This window comes from Papio anubis, chromosome 7 (assembly GCF_008728515.1).
Source record: "Papio anubis isolate 15944 chromosome 7, Panubis1.0, whole genome shotgun sequence".
NCBI lineage: Eukaryota > Metazoa > Chordata > Mammalia > Primates > Cercopithecidae > Papio > Papio anubis.
In genome coordinates, this window is record NC_044982.1 from 112,765,112 (window position 1) to 112,782,214 (window position 17,103).

The 17,103-nt window shown below is 38.7% G+C and overlaps 1 protein-coding gene across 1 annotated transcript in view; it reads left to right on the forward strand.

Annotated features, from left to right (window-relative positions):
* ETFA (electron transfer flavoprotein subunit alpha) overlaps positions 1–17,103 on the forward strand; it is a 102,234-nt gene that overhangs the window by 32,676 nt on the left and 52,455 nt on the right. The window contains exon 9 of the mRNA XM_003901237.3: positions 4,477–4,559. Coding sequence (XP_003901286.1) covers positions 4,477–4,559 — 83 coding nt within the window. The remainder of the gene's footprint in view (positions 1–4,476; positions 4,560–17,103) is intronic.

Consider the following 17,103-nt stretch of genomic DNA (forward strand, 5'->3'; position numbering starts at 1 on the left):
GCTTCTGTGCCGATGGGAGTGCTCCAGGAGAGGGAAAAGTAGTCATACTTTTTTCCCTTCACATACTTTTTCATTTCACTCAAGGACATCACTCCAGTAATTCTTCCCTGAGGGAAAAGTCAGAATTACTGGAGTGATGTCCTTGAGTAGACAAGAGAGAATGTGGACATAGCTGCAGGTGGTGGGTAGATGTGTTACTCAGAGCATGTGGAAATTCTCTTTTGATCCTTTCAATTTTTTTTAGTGGATAAGAAGCAAAGTCATCAGTTGAGAATGAGGATGCTAAAGAGGTATAGGAAGTTTGAAGAGAGAAGAAAATATATGAAATTATAGTTTAGGAAACAGTGGGCTAATGAAAGGACTAGGGGAACTTAGTATAACTGCCAGGAATTAAGGCTTATTTATTTAGAGGAAAATATACTTCACATGGTTGGATATTTGATGTTTTTCTCCAGTAATGCTGAACTGCAGGAGAAGAGATACGGAAAAAGTGGAAAGGTTACTTAATCAGCCAGAGATGGAGGTTTTTCTGAGTGTGTGGTGATGTAAGAGGAGAACAAGGAAGTTGAAGGCATAGCAAAGGAATGATTAGAATGATTGATCATAGAATTTAAAGTGGGCAAAAACAACAGGACAATGGGGGAGAGTGAATAGAATTGTAGATTACTGTGGGGTCAGAGGAATGTTGGAAGTGAATGTCAGCTGGAAAGAGGATGTCAGAAAGACGCTGAAAATTGAGACTGTTGAGCAATCTTGGTAAAGAAAATGTCTAGGATATGATCATGGGTGTGGCTGAGGTATAGTGGTGGGCAAGCTCACTGGAGGAGAGTTGTTCAAATCTCCAAGTGTTGAAATCTCCAGGAATTAAGATAAGACTAATGTACGTCTTTCAGTTTCCAGTCTGGCATATAAGAAGCTTGGAAGTCACCATTTTGTCCTAACAACAAGTGAAAAACTGAACAAACCGAAGAATCAAAACTCATCTTACATCCATAGGAGAAGCGAGGGTGCATGGCAAACTGCTGTCCGTCCCCCAAACTGGAGAAACCAACAAGCAAACACAGATAATTACAACTTCCCAGAGCAGAAATCCAAAAGTAGCAACCTCCACAGGAGCTGGTGGTGGGGTAGGGGAACCTGAACTCTTGTTGATGAATTTTAACATGGAGGTTCCATGTTAAAAACTCCAGGTGGGCCGGGCACAGTGGCTCATGTCTGTAATCCCAGCACTTTGGGATGCCGAGGTGGGCAGATCACTTGAGGCCAGGAGTTCGAGACCAGCCTGGCCAACATGGTGAAACCCCATCTCTACTAAAAATGTAAAAATTAGTCGGGCATGGCAGCATGCACCTGTAGTCTCAGTTACTTGGGAGGCTGGGGCAGAAGAATCACTTGAACCCTGGAGATGGAGGTTGCAGTGAGCCAAGATCGTACCAATATTCTCCAGCCTGGGCAACAGAGTGAGACTCTGGATTTTTGTTTTTTTGACAAAAAACTCTAGGGGTATCCAGTGTGGGCTCCCAACATTTTTGTGAGTTTTACCTTCAGGAGCTCTTCCTCATGGTGAAAATTAGAGAAAAATCACCTCATGCTTCCAATAAGGGGAGGGGAAAGGGAACCACTTTAAAATATGCCAGAGCATTCTGTTCTTCTTAACAAGGTCTGACCTCCTTCAGGAGGAACTGTTTAACCAGAGATTAATTTGCTGCGGCATTATCAGAGCCTAACTGACCTGAGGAAAGGTAAATACTCAACTTCAGCCATTCTAGCCATCCTGTCCCACCTAAGGGAGAGAGAGGAACTGAGAAGCATGTGTAAAGTTCAGTCTCAATATGGTCTTATTGAGGTATGGTCTTAGTAAAAGACCAAGACCTCAACATAGGACTGTAGAATACTTCCTTTCCCCCAGCACCTTACCACCATGTAATAAAGGCTTAATGACAGCTCTTCCTTTTACCCGTGTATCTCATGTTGGGCTATCAAGAAAATATTGCGAGATATACTAGAAGGTAAAAGAAAGTTTGAAGAGACAGAGAAAGCATCAGAACCCCTCAGCTAGAATAATCAGACTGGAAATTTAAAACAACTGGGATTAGTATGCTAAGGTCTCTAATGAATAAAGAGCAAGTAAGATGTGCAATATAAGCAGAGGGCTAGAAATCCAAGAAAGAAACAGAAATGCTAGAGATAAAAAACATTGTAACAGAAATGAAGAATACCTTTTAAGGACTTCTTAGTAGACTGGATATGGCTGAGGAAAGAATCTCTGAGCTCTAGGATCTCAGTAGAAACCTCCAGAACTGAAAAACGAAGAGAAAAAGAACCAGAAGAAGAAGAAGAAAAAAAAAAAAAAAAAACCAGAAAACCTGAACTGTAATATAATATCTAAGAATTGTGGAACAACTACTAAGAGTATAACATGTAATGGGAATACCAGAAGAGGAGAGAAAGGAGCAGAAGCAATATCTGACTGAGGATTTCCCCACATTAATGTCAGATACCAATCCACAGATCTAGGAAGCTCAGAGAACACCAAATATGATAAATGCCAGAAGAACTTGACCTACGCCTATCATTTGCAAACTGCAGAAAATAAAAAATAAAGAACAAATACTGAAAGAAGCCAGAGGGAAAAATCCACCATACCTATGAATAGCAAAGATAATAATTACATCCAATCTCTTTTCAGAAACCATGCAAGCAAGAAGAGAGTGTAGTAAAATGTTTAAAGTGCTGAGAGAAAACACCCACCAACATAGGATTTTATACCCTGTGAAATTATCCTTTAAAAATGAAAGAGAAGTAAAGACTTTCTCAGACAAAAATTGGCAGACTATGTCATAGACTTGCAAGAAATGCTAAAAGTTCTTCCAGAGAGAAGGAAATGGTAGAGGTCAAAAACTCTGATGTATATAAAGCAAGTGAGAGCATTGAAGAGGGAATGAGTGAAGGTAAAATAAGTTTTATTTTTTTTAATCTAATAGGTAACAGTTTGTTTAAAATAATAACGTATTCAATTACATATGCTCATGTATTATAATTACTTATGTGCTCATATATAAGTGAAATGAATCACCATGTAAGAAACAGGAGATAGGGATTACGATTATCTTGTTATTTAATGGTACTTGTACCACCTGTGAAGTAGTGAAGTGTTACTTGAAAGTGGACTTGGATTAATTGTAAATGAATATTGCAAACTCTAGGACCACCACTAAAGTAAAACAAAAATACAACTAATAGCTAAGAAAAGAGACAAAATGGAATTATTTAAAATGCTCAGTTGGTGGAAGACAAAAATAGGAAAAAAGAAGAAGGGCAACAAATAGCCGTTACAGATATGGTAGATATTAATCCAACTATGTCAGTCATTACTTTCAACATCAGTAGTGTAAATGCACCAATTAATGATAAAGATTGTCATAGTGGATGAAAAAGTAAGACCCAACTATATGGTGTCTACAAGAAACCCACTTTAAATATAAAAATACATATACCTATAAAGTAAATGAGTGGAGAGAGATATACCATGGTGGTGCTAATTGAAAGAAAGCAGGAGTAGCTATATTTCAGACAGAGCCAATTTAAAGTTAAGTTTTATTAGGTAAATAAAACCTGAGTTTTAATAAACTTAAGTTTTAAGTTCTAAAACTTACATTTCAATAAAACTTAATATAACTTAAGTTTTGCTGATATTGGGCTGTGTATTCCAGAAATCACAGTGTAAGGGTCAGGAATATGGGAGATGGGTACAGGTTAGGGAGCATGCAGAGCATTATGGGGATCAGTGTATAGGTTATGAAGGATAACCTTTGAGTTTGGGACTTGTGGGGACAGACATAAATGAAGGGCAGGGTGTAATTAGTCCTGGCTGACTCAAGATAGTGGTGGTGAGGCTGTGCGTGTTTGGAGGTGGTCAGCTGTATTGTCTATGGCTCCCTCTGTCCTTTTCAGCTTGAGATGAAGAGGCCTGAGGCTCATTCTTGACTCCTGCTGGGGAAGAGGTTGTTTTACTCCAAGTATAGAGCTCATTGTTGACTCCTGTTGAATGAGAATAGAAAGCCAGTTAAATTTTATTTATTAATTTGATAGCAAATATTGGTTAAACCTTCATCTTGTTATTTGTAACTCTTTATCCAGTATCTTCTCTTTATAGTATTACAAGAGGTAATATTGTAAGACCTTTCTTCAAAACTTGTGAAGTTGTTACTTAAAGGAGCATTATATAATGACATTCTAAACATTATAGTGTAAAGTTTATGAATGCCTTTTTGATAAAGCATGCAGAAGAGTTAAGCCTAAATTAAAATCTGAAATACTTGGGTATAAAAAGAAGTTTTTCCTTGAAGCTTTCTGTATAAAATATACTAGTACTTAGAATTCTAAATCAATGTCTTTATTTACAGTTATCAGGGAATATCCTAACTAGCTGAATAGTAGAGCTTGAAAAAAATGACAAATATTTTTTCCCCTTAGTTGGTGCTTCCCGTGCTGCTGTTGATGCTGGCTTTGTTCCCAATGACATGCAAGTTGGACAGACAGGAAAAATAGTAGCACCGGTAAGTGTTGCAATAAAATATGCTGTGCCAAATGTTATAGGGATAAGTACTGTATGTATTTGTTGAACAGTGATCTCAGTGATTTATCTTACTCAGTGTTCCTGAGCAGTTAGCCAGTATCATGGTGAATATGTCATTTTCACAAGGTCTGTGTAGTTCTTGGTCTCGGTAAAATGCCTAGCAGTTCTTAAATTCAGCTTATTTTTCAAGTATTTTAAAGCAGTGGAACATTTTATCAAATTAAGTCGTATTATATCAAATAAAACATTGATAAAAGCAGCATTTTATCAACTCAAATTTATAAGTTCACATTGATAGCATTTATTTGCCATAAAGCCTTTAGAGAGTATAAATTCAGTGAGAACAATGAACCTATTTTAATGAACACAGAATTTTGAAATTGGGAGCTGTGAATGACAATTTTAGTCTTACATCTTCCTGAACACCAAGTTTGTTTCTGTATTTTGTCTTATAATATGAATTCCAGAAAATTCTCTTTTACATAGATAAGTGATACTAGAATATTCTTCAGTTAAGCCTATCTAAAACTTAAAAAGGAAGAGCAGGAAATTTTGGTCTCAAAGTTGAATCACTAACAGTTGATAATGACTGTTTATATTTCTTAGGTGATACAGATTTTCAGTGAATAGGAGTCTCAGCCAGTTTAAACTTGTATAGTATGCAGGAAAACATGTTTTTTATATATTTCAAAACAATGTGTAGTCTTGTCCATTAAAAAAAAATCATACATTCCAGTGCTTTATTCTATGAGATATTCATTCACAATTTTAAGATACTGTAGTCAACATTTTCAAGGCTTATTTTTGAAGTTTGTTTTGAAGTATTTGTTCAAGTCTTTTGCCTGTTTAAAACTTGAATTTTTTATCTTCTCTTTGTAGGAGTTTTTTATATAACCTATATAAAAATTCTTTGTCAGATGTGTGTTGTATTTTTCCCATGCTAGAGCTTCCGATTCATTTTCTTTTGATGAGTGGAGATTCCTAATTTTGATAGTCTAATGTACCAGTCTTTCTTCTTATGGTTAATATGTTTTGTGTTATTCAACTTACTTGAAGTCAGAAAAGAAGATTTAAAGCTTTAAATACATACTAGAACTACTCATAAATTAAGTCACATCATCATGTGGCCTGTTTGCTTGTCATACTGAATTAGGCTGTGAGAGTGGATTTATTGAGCGGATGAGCTTGAGCCTTCCTTGACATTTAATGAGCTCTAGCACACATGCATATACATATATATTTTAAGAGACAAAGGTCTTGCTATGTTACCTGGGCTGGAGTGCAGGGGTTGGTCACAGGCATGATCGTAACACACCACAGCCTTTTAACTCTTAGCCTCAATTAATCCTCCCACCTCAGCCTCTTGAGTGGCTGGGACTACAGGTATGTGCTACCATGCCCGACTGGCACACACATTATTTGTGGAAATCTTTCAATTTTACATGAATAGACATCTGTAGGCCTGATTTCATAAAAGATCAGCAGACTCACAACCTTCTTAACCCAAAATATGTCTACAAGAAATTCAGGCTGGGCACCGTGGCTCATGCCTGTAATCCCAGCACTTTGGGAAGCTGCGGCGGGCGGATCATGAGGTCAGGAGATTGAGATCATCCTGGCTAACATGGTGAAACCCTGTCTTTACTAAAACTACAAAAAAATTAGCCGGGCGTGGTGGCACGTGCCTGTACTCCCAGCTACTGCGGGGGTTGAAGCAGGAGAGTTGTTTGAACCCAGGAGGCGGGGGTTGCAGTGAGCCGAGATTGTGTCACTGCACTCCAGCCTGGGCGACAAGAGCAAGACTGTGTCCCCCCCCCAAAAAAGAGGAAATTCAATTATATACACTGAAGTGACAGAGACTTATTTTGACTGACAGAGAGCGTTTGTAGTTATCAAATAGAAGAGTGGCAGGGAGTGGCTGGTGGTATCCTTTCCTATATTGAAAATAAATGGCATACAATCAGCATTATTCAGTATTACTCTTATGGATATAGAACCATTGCAATTTTTTTTCATAAGGAAATGTATTAAATGCTTTGAAGACTTTGACATAAACTGTACAGCCTCCGAGAGAATTTTGATTCATTAACTTGGGTGTGTGTGGGTGTGTGTGTATATGTGTATATACACATATACACACACACACATACACACATATGTGTGTGCATATATATGTGCATACATATATACACACATGTGTGTATATATATACATATACACACATAATTTATGTATGTACATTTTGTTAAGGATCTGAAACTATTTTTGGAAACTATATCTCAAATTTGCAGAAAACTTACAGAACAAAAAACCTTTATTTTTATGGGCCATTTGAGTAAGTTGCTGTGACCATCCCCAAATATGTTATATAGCACATTCTCCTAATAACCACAATACAACTTTTTAAATTAGGATATCAACATTGAGACATAATACCATCTAAGCATCAGACCCTGACATTCAGGTTTTGCCTATTATTCCAAAAATGTCCTTTATAGCAAAAGGATAGTGCAGAGTCACATGTTACATTTTAACTGTCATGTGTCCTTCAATCTTAAATATTAATGGTTCCACAGTCTTACCTTCACTTCATGAGGGAACTGTGAAGATTACCAGACAGCTGTTTTATAGAATGTCCTTCAATTTGGATTTGTCTAATGTCTTCAATTTACGTTATATATCTTGAACAGGAATATCACAGAAGTGATACCTCATCCTATCAGATGGTATACAATTTCATTTGGTCTTTCATTAATGATTTTCACTTTGATTAAGGCAGTATGTGCCAACTTCTCCATGGTAAAGCTACTTTTTCCATTGTAATACATATTTTATATGGAGGTACTTTGAAATGATGTAAATATCCCAGTTTTCCTCAAACTTTTTTTTTTTTTTTTTTTTTGAGACAGTCTCTCTCTGTTCCAAGGCTGGAGTGCAGTGGTGTGATCTTGGCTCACTGGAACCTCTGCCTCCAGGGTGCAAATGATTCTCATGTCTCAGCCTCCTGAGTACCTTGGATTACAGGCATGCACCAACCCACCCAACTAATTTTTGTATTTTTAGTAGAGACTGGGTTTTGCCATGTTGGCCAGGCTCGTCTGGAACCCCTGGCCTCAAGTGATCCACCCGCCTCGGCTTCCCAAAGTGCTAGGATTACAGGTGTGAGCCACCATGCCCAGCCATAAACTTTTGATTTATTCATTTATTTATATCAGTATGGACTTATGGTACCTATTTTATTCAATGGGCAAAAATCTATGGTTGTCATTATTATTGATGTACGAATTGTCCCATGTTTGGCTAGTGAGAGGCCCTCTGTGTCTTTCTGACGTGTTCTCATCATTCTTTGAATCTTTTTTTACTTCCTGAAGACAAGATGTTCCAGGCTCATTTTGTATTTTTCCTATCCCATCTCTGGAACCAGTCATTTCTCCAAGGAATCCTGGATCCTTTTGCTGAAGAAAAGTATTTAGAAGCCAATGTCTCAATGCTAGTTACGCTGTTGAGATGTCACTGCTCCCATGACATCTCAGTGAAAAAAGCTAGAGAATGTGTGTGGGCATGTGTATGTCTAGGCAAATATATGCATATATATATTTATATACATATACAAACACATTTACATTTTATTTCTATATGAGTTGTATATGTTGAAAACCATGAGTGTCCACTGATATCTCCAATTCTGGTCTCATACCACAGGGTTAATTCTGGTTTTCTCCCTTTTCCTATTTGTATATGCCTTTCTCCTATGGTGAGAAACCTAAGACACTGCCAGTACTCTACCCTGCACAGACACCCTTTTTGCCTCACTTGAGCTCCAACACCTGGAACCAAACAGTCTTCCTGTATAGATACCCTCCCCACCCTACTTGGACTCTGGCATATCTGTCTAGGTAGCTGTTTCCCAAGGTGGCTGCACAATTTTACACTCGTACCAACTATTTATGTGGGTTCTAGTTGCTCCTCATTTTCACCATTTGGTGTTTTATACATTTTGGTGGATGTTATTGGTTCTAATTTGCATTTCCCTGCAATTAATCTAATGCTCATCTAATGATGATGAACACTGTTGTATTTATTGGCCATTTAAACATCTTCCTTATGAAGTGCCTGTTCAAATCTTTTTGCCCCTTTTTTTAATTGAATTGCTTGTTTTCATTATTGAGTTGACATATTTTATATATTCCTTTACAAGTTTCTTGTTAGATATGGGTTTTACAAATATTTTTTCCCAGTCTGTGGCTTACCTATTTATTTTCTTAATGGTATCAAATTGAGGAAATTCCTTTCTGTTTCTAATTTGCGGAGAGTTTTATGAATGTGTGTTGAATTTTGTCAGATGTTTTCTGCATTTGTTGAGATGATTGGATAGCTTTTTGTTGGGATGATCAGACCCAACACCAGGCTGTGGGGGCTATGAAGTCCGGCAGAGTCAAAGGAATGAGAAAAGACAGGTTAAGAGAGAAAGTGGGAACAGGGGGCCAATGCTAGTATGGAGGCTGCCAAGGTCCCAAGCTCTGGGAGCCCATGCTATTTATTGGTGATCAAACAAAGAAACAGATGGTGAGGATGTAGGGGTTGAAAGGAAGCGATGTATCAAGCGAATGAGCTACAGCTGTGATGGTTTAGCATTTTCTTTGAAACATATGGCTACTTGAGATAATAGCTGTGCTAGAAGCAAGGAGCCAGCAAGTTTAGACAGGTTCCAAAGGCTACAAGGTAGTTTAGACCCTGGACCCCAGACATATTCCAAGACTCTTTTATATTATGTCAGACATGCAAGCCCTGCCTCAGCTTCTCTCCCAACACTCAGCTTTTCTCCCAACATGCCCCCCTTTTCTTTTTTGTAAAACCACCACAGCCATCATTGCTTGTTCTTGAGGGCGGCTTTCTTTCCAGTGGCGGCTTCCGCATCTGCAGACTAAAAGGAGACAGCACAAGCACATAATTATTGGAACAAAGTCTGCAAGTGTAGAGCTTCCAGTGGCTTTAATCCATTTAAGAGGATTGATTGTAGACAACCCATCAGCTATCATGTTGAAAATATCAGTTGCAGGGAGCAGATTCAAGTGAGCCTGAGAGGCTTCAAAAACCTGCTCTTATAGTTTTACAGTATCGAGGGTGAGATTTTCATCTCTGTCCTCCAGATGGCATGTAAGAGTAACATAACACAACTTTGAATCCAAAAGGTCCTCTTTTTGTTTTTGAATTAATTGAGCAAGGCAGTTGCAGGCTGTGCAGCCCTTAATTGCCAGTTGGTGATCCAGCTTCATTTTTTTAGCCCTTATTCAAAATGGAGTTGCTCTGGTTTGAATGCTTCTTGCATATTTCCCCTTTCCCTTTTATAAGGGGACCCTTAATTCTAAGGGTTGCAGAAGGATGGAGGTCTGTCTTCTGTAACTTCTTCATGCTGAATAGGGGCGATGATATTCCTGCCTACCTATTAGGGTCTTTTGTATTTAGGGTAGAGAGGAATTCAGTCAGAAAACATTGGTCCGTTAAGCATCTATTGTACCTCTGAATCCTAGCAAAAGGTAAAACCCTGGTGCTCCAGCAGTTTCTCAGCTTCCTGTGTGGTTTTCTTGATCTGTCCCATGTTATGGGGGTTGATGTCAGCATGACTCTGGTTGGTCCTTGTTCCATCTTTGTATTCAGATTCAACTGGCTTATGGCTCATACTGGGGAAACCCGGTCCATGGTTGGGATCCATGGGTCCCTCTAGTCTCCTGTTCCATGGTCATACACATCTTGAGGGCACCCACATGGTGTGTTCATCTCCTGCAAAAATACAAACATGCCCTTACCCCTACGTTAGTAAATCTACTGAAACAGAAGCAAAGGCTTTTTTATTTTTATTTTTATTTTGCTGTAGCTGGGAGGCATGCCATTGCTGAAGCATTTGTAACAGCTTCTGCCTCTTTGGTTAATTACCGTGGGGTAAATGCTACCATTGGTAATGAGAAGAAGGCTTTTTCTGATTAACAGAAGGCGTAGAGAAAGCAAATCAAGGCTTATCCTTCTTGTGCAATAGTATAGCAAAAAAAGCAATCCTTAAACCTTCAATTTGCACTGTACAGGTGGGTCCACTAGATGCTGTGGCTCATGATAGATCTTCAGATGTTTGGCGGGCACCCATACAGGCACCTGATTGTCACCTGGAGAGACACAAGCAAATCGTCTTCCCCATATAATTATCTTTCCTTTTTCCCAGCTCTTTGTATGTGCATCTCTCCATCCTATATCTTGTCCAGCCTTTTTATTTTCCTTTTGTCCTGTCAGGTGTTGTTCAGCTGCAGTCATGGGTTGATCTTTTTGTAAATTTAAAAACTTTAATGTTAATAAAGCTAAATGCAATTGCATATGCGGTGTCTTATATTCCTGGTCCCTTCCCTTTTACTTTTGTATTTGACTTTTTAAAGTTGGATTAGCTCTTTAAGCAATGTCAGTTTGAAAAACTTGCTGTTGAGGTCCTGCAAATGAGGATTTTCCATTACTAGATTCATCAGTAAAAACAGTAATGGCCACTCCAGTAGGGGCTTTTTGAATAATAGAAGGCAATATCCAATATGTTAATTATAGAAATTGAAATATCTTAGATTTAGGGTAATGATTATCAAGAATGCCAACTGGCCAAATTAACTTGCCATTCTTGGGAATTAATATAGGTTTGTTGAATTTGTTGTTTTGTTAATGAAACCATAATCTGATTTAGATCATATCCCCTTGGCTTTGTTGTGGGCAGCCTCGCTTGTCCTACTAGCAAAGCAATTTATTTTAAGTACAGAGTGAGCGTTTTGGTTGTATTGTGAGGTAGAAGAAGCCACTCAACCAGATCATCCTGTTGAACTATAAACTCCTGTAGGCAAATGCTTAGTAGGAAAAACTAAAAACTGTAATGGCTGTATCAGATTAATTTGTTCTACTTGTGCTTGCTGAATTTTTTCCCTCAATTAATGGAAGTTTCTCCAATGCTTCTTTGGACAGGGAGCATTTACTGTTAAGGTTAGAATCACCTTGTAAAGTAGAAAAGAGATGAGACATAGCATAGGTAGGAATGCCTAAAGTTGCATGAATCCAATTGATGTCTCCTAATGATTTTTGGAAATCATTTAAGGTTTTTAAATTATCTCTTCAAATTTGAACTTTTTTTTTTTTTTTTAGATGGAGTCTCGCTTTGTCTCCCAGGCTGGAGTGCAGTGGCGCGATCTCGGCTCACTGCAAGCTCCACCTCCTGGTTTCACACCATTCTCCTGCCTCAGCCTCCTGAGTTGCTGGGACTACAGGCGCCCACCACCACACCTGGCTAATTTTTTTGTATTTTTAGTAGAGATGGGATTTCACTGTGTTAGCCAGGATGATCTTTATCTCCTGACCTTGTGATCTGCCTGCCTCAGCCTCCCAAAGTGCTGGGATTATAGGCGTGAGCCACCGCGCCCGGCCAAATTTGAACTTTTTGAGGCTTAATAGCCCTTTGTTCTACCTTCATTCCTAGATATTGAAAGGCAGTAGAAGTTTGGATTTTACCGGGGGCTATAATTAACCCTGCTACATTTACGGCCTTTTCTGTTTGTAGCACAACATCAATTCTTCCCTAGTTTCAGCTGCACACAAAATATCATCCATGTAATGGATACTATACCATTTTTTAAACTGTTCTCTAACTCGCTTAATAGCTTTGCCAACATAAGTTTGACAAACAGTCGGGCTATTTAACATGCCTTGTGGCAGTACTTCCCAATGGTATCAGTCTGCTGGTTCATTATTATTTATGGCGGGAACAGCAAAAGCAAATTCTTCATAATCTTGGGCAGCTAAAGGAATGGTAAAAAAGCAATCCTTTAGATCTATTGCTATAAGAGGCCAGTATTTTGGAATCATTGTTGGGGAGGGCAGCCCTGGTTGTAGCATGCCCATGGGTTGAATTACAGCATTTAACAGCCCTCAAATCTGTTAGCATTCTCCATTTACCAGATTTTTTCTTAATGACAAATACAAGAGAATTAATGAGGGGAGAAAGTAGTCAGTGTATATCCCTTTTGCAATTGTTCCTGCACCAGTTCTTTTAAAGCCTCCAGTTTTTCCTGTTTCAGCCACCATTGCTCCACCCAAACTGGTTTGGTAGTTAGCCAAACAAGAGGAATGGGAGCCAGAGGCTCAACAATGGCTGCTCCTAAAAATGATACCCCAATCCAGTCTGACCTGTTTATCCTTCTGAAGGTTCTGATTGGCTGTTTTTATTTTTTCCTAGTCCTTCTCCCGAGCAATATCCCGCATTTTTCATCATTTGTCCACTCTTATTACTATATTGATCCATAGGAATAGATATTTCAGCACTGCATTGTTGCAATAAGTCTCTACCCCATAAATTGACAGGAATAGGTGTAATAATAGGTTGGATGGTCCCTGGCCATCCCGCCCTTGACATGGTAAAATCAAGGAACTTTGAAAAACTTCTGAGGCAGTCCCTACACCAGCGATACCCATGGAAATCTTTTGTTTAGGCCAGTGTTGGAGCCATTGATTTAAGCAATAATAGAGACATCAGCTCCAGTATTTACTAGTCCTTCAAAATCCTTTCCTGAATAGTTACTATATGAATAGGTCTTTTGTCAGACACTTGATTAACCCAATATAAAGCTTTTCCTGCTGGATTAGTACTACCAAAGCCTCCTATTCTTTTCACTGTGCTGCTGCTTAGTTTTATGTAGGGTAGCAGCAACTGAGCAATTCATTCTCCTGGGGAGGCAGACCATGGAGTTGAGGAACTAATAATTAGTTGTATCTCTCTGATATAATCAGAGTCAGTTATTCCCATATGCACAGTGATACCTTTTAAATGTAGACTAGACCTTCCAAGTAATAGACTGTTCCTGAGGGTGAGGGTCTCCTAACTCCCATGGGGACCTTCTTTGGTGGCTCCCCAGGAAGTAAGGAGACAGGAATTGTGCTGGAGAGGTCTACAGGGGACCTGCTGTGGCGGGGGACAATTGTTGTATGGTTTGTAAGGGCGCTGGCTGTGCCAGATATGCCTTGGTTTGTTGAGGGGCCCAAGGTGGGCCCCTCTTCTTGTTTCGCAAAAGAGGTTGTCCATCTTTGCTAAATTTAGAATGACACTGATTTGCCCAGTGGTTGCCTTTCTTACACTGGGGACATACACCGAGACTTTTCTGTTGGTTGATGGTAGTGGTTTTTCCTTTTGATATCCTTTTCTACGTTCCTGTTTTGTGTGTCCAAATTGCCCACAATTAAACCAAGAGCCTGAGAAACAGGGCATATTCTTTCCTACTTTCAATTCAGCCATAGCCTGAGCTAAAAGAGTAGCCTTATGTAAGTTACCTCCAATGGCATCACAAGCCTTAATATATTCAGCTAAATGAGCCTTCCCTCTCAGGTGTCTAATAACTGTTTGACACTCTGCATTAGCATTATCGTATGCAAGAAGCTGTATTATAACATCCTGGGCTGTTTTATCAATTATGGCTTTATACACAGCCTCTTGGAGCCAAGCAATAAAATCAATATATGGTTCTTTAAGTCCTTGTCAGACAGAACTGAAAGAAAGATATTTTTCTCCTGTAACATTTATCCTTTCCCATGCCCGTAAGCACACAGAGCGCAGCTGAACAATGGCAACATCCTCCATTACTGCTTGATTCTCTAATCTACCCCAATTAGGGCCAACTCCCATTAACTGTTCAACGGAAACAGGCACAGGTGGCTGCACTTGTGTGTTTTCCCTTGCCTGAGTTTGAGCTTAGTTAGCCCACCAGGTTTTAAACTGCAAGTACTGGGACAAAGTGAGAACAGATTTTGTTAAAGTATCCCAATCATATGGTATTAACCTATTATCAAGAGCCACATTTTTCAACAAAGTTTGCACAAAAGGAGAGTTCAGTTCATATTGACTAATGGCTTGCTTAAATTCCTTTAAAACTTAAAGGAAAAGTGGCCCAATTAGCTATATTCTGTCCTCTTTGCTGGGTTATAGTAACTGGAAATTGCCATGCTTCAGGGTCTCCCTCAGCTCTAGCTTTTTTAAATAGAATTTCGTATAGCACCACCAATTGCTCCAGGTTTTAATGTTGCAACTATAGGAGCAGTAAGTTTTTCAGCTAATTCATTTTCTTGCCCAGTAAGGGGGAGAGAGGAGGTGGCCATTCACTTAATTCAGCAGGTGGAGCTGACGTGCTAGTAAAACATACTTTTTTAAGTTTTCCTTTCTTTTCTTTAATCTCCTCCAGTTAGCTGTTCCTCACACTCAGAATCTGAAGTTTTTTACACTTTTGTCCTCTTCCTCATCTGAATCCGTCTCATCATCTGTTTGAAATGGCTCAAGAGCTGCCTTTATTAGCTCCCACTTTGACCAAATGGAAACTGGAGTTTTTGCTCCATCTTTATATGCCTTTTTAAAATCTCTTCCAGTTCTCTCCCATTCATCCAATTCCATAGTCCCTTGTTCCGGAAACCATGGGCAAAACTGCTTTACTGTACTAAAGAGTGATACATTCTGAGTACTAACTTTCACTCTCCTTCGTAATAAATGCCTTAAGAAATTCAAGTAAGCAGAATGTTTGCTTTTACTTTGTCCCATTGTTACCCTGGTGCTTCCGAGTGCTCAGCTTCCCCACCAAGCTTCTTCCAGTCGTCCTCAGGTGTCCTCTGACGATGTGTCCTCCACTTTGACGTACTCTAGTGTTCCTTCACTGGGGTCTTCGTTGCCCCATGTTGGTACCACAAATGTTAGGGTGATCAGACCCAACACCAGGCCGTGGGGGCTGTGAAGTCCGGCGGAGTCAAAGAAATGAGAAAAGACAAGAAAGAAGGTGGGACCAGGGGGCCAATGCTAGTATGGAGGCTGTGAAGGCCCCAAGCTCTGGGAGCCCACACTATTTATTGGTGATCAAAGAAACAGGTGGTAAGGATGTGGGGGTTGAAAGGAAGTGGTGTATCAAGCAAATGAGCAGCAGCTGTGATGATGTAGCATTTTCTTTGAAACATATAGCTACTTGAGATAATGGGAGTGCTAGAAGCCAGGAGCCAGCAAGTCTAGACACATTCCAAAGGCCAGGAGGGGTTTTAGACTCTGGACCCTGGACATGTTCCAAGACTCTTTTGTATTATGTCAGACATGCAAGCCCTACCTCAGCTTCTCTCCCAACACTCAGCTTTTCTCCCAACACTTTATTCTGTTAATATCATGAATTATATTGTTTGATTTTCATGTTAAACTACCTTGAATTACTGTGATAAACTGTAGTTCATCATGTTATCCTTTTAATATATAGCTGGTTTTGATTTGCTGATACTATGTTAAGAATTTTTGAATCTGCCTTTATCAGGATGTGCTGTAATTGTCTTTTAAAAAAAATAACTGGAGTTTTGGTATCAGCATTATACTAGCTTCATAAAATGGTTGGAAGATGTTTCTTCCTGCTTTATTTTATGAATGAGTTTGTGTAAGGTTGGTGTTTTGTTTTTTTCTTAAATGTTTGTTATAATTCATTAGTGCAGCCATATGGGCCTGGCATTTTCTTTCTTGGACTATTTGACAAAGAATGCAGTTCCTTTAATAGATTTGGGGCTATTCAGATTTTCCATTTTATTTTGTGTCAGTTTTGCTAATTGATCCATTTCTAACACAATTGTCAAATGTGTTAGGTGAAGTTGTTTATATTGCCTTTTTTCTTTTATTGTATATAAGATCTGGAGTGATACTTCCTCTTTCATTTCTTATTAGTTTGTGTTTTTCCCTTTTTTGTTTTCCCCTCTTCATTAGTGTAGCTAGGAGTTTATAAAAATTTTAAAAAATGTTTTCAGTGATCCAACTTTCAAAAATAATAGCTTTGGCTGGGCACAGTGGCTCATGCCTATAGTCCCAGCACTTTGGGAGGTGGAGTTTTATTGAAATATAATTTACATACCATACAATGCATAGTGTTTGAAGTGTTTAACTCATTGGCTTTTAGGGTGTTCACAGAGTTGTACAATCTTTACCTCAATCAGTTTTAGAATATTTTTTTCATCACCCGTGAAAGGAACCCCATACTTATTTTCTTCCTAACTCCCCTAGTCCTAGGCAATTGCTAATCTTTGTCTCTACAGATTTGCCTATTCTAGACATTTTATATAAATGGAATCATATAATATTTGGTCTTTTGTGACTAATTTCTTTCATTTAGCATGATGTTTTCAAGGTTCATTTATGTCAAAGCACTTCTTTTTACTGTTGAATAATATTCCATTGTATACCACATTTTATTTATCCATTCATCATTTGATGGACATTTGGGTGTTTTTACTTCTTAACTATTATGAATAATGCTGCTATGAACACTTGCGTACAAGTTTTTGTGTGGACTTATGTTTTCATTTCTCTTATGTATATACCTAGGAGTGAAATTGCTGGGTCACATGGTAACTCTGTGTTCAACCTTTAGAGCAACTTGTCCAAACCACAGCCCAGGATGGCTTTGAATGTAGCCCAACACAAATTCATAAACTTTCTTAAAACATTATGAGGT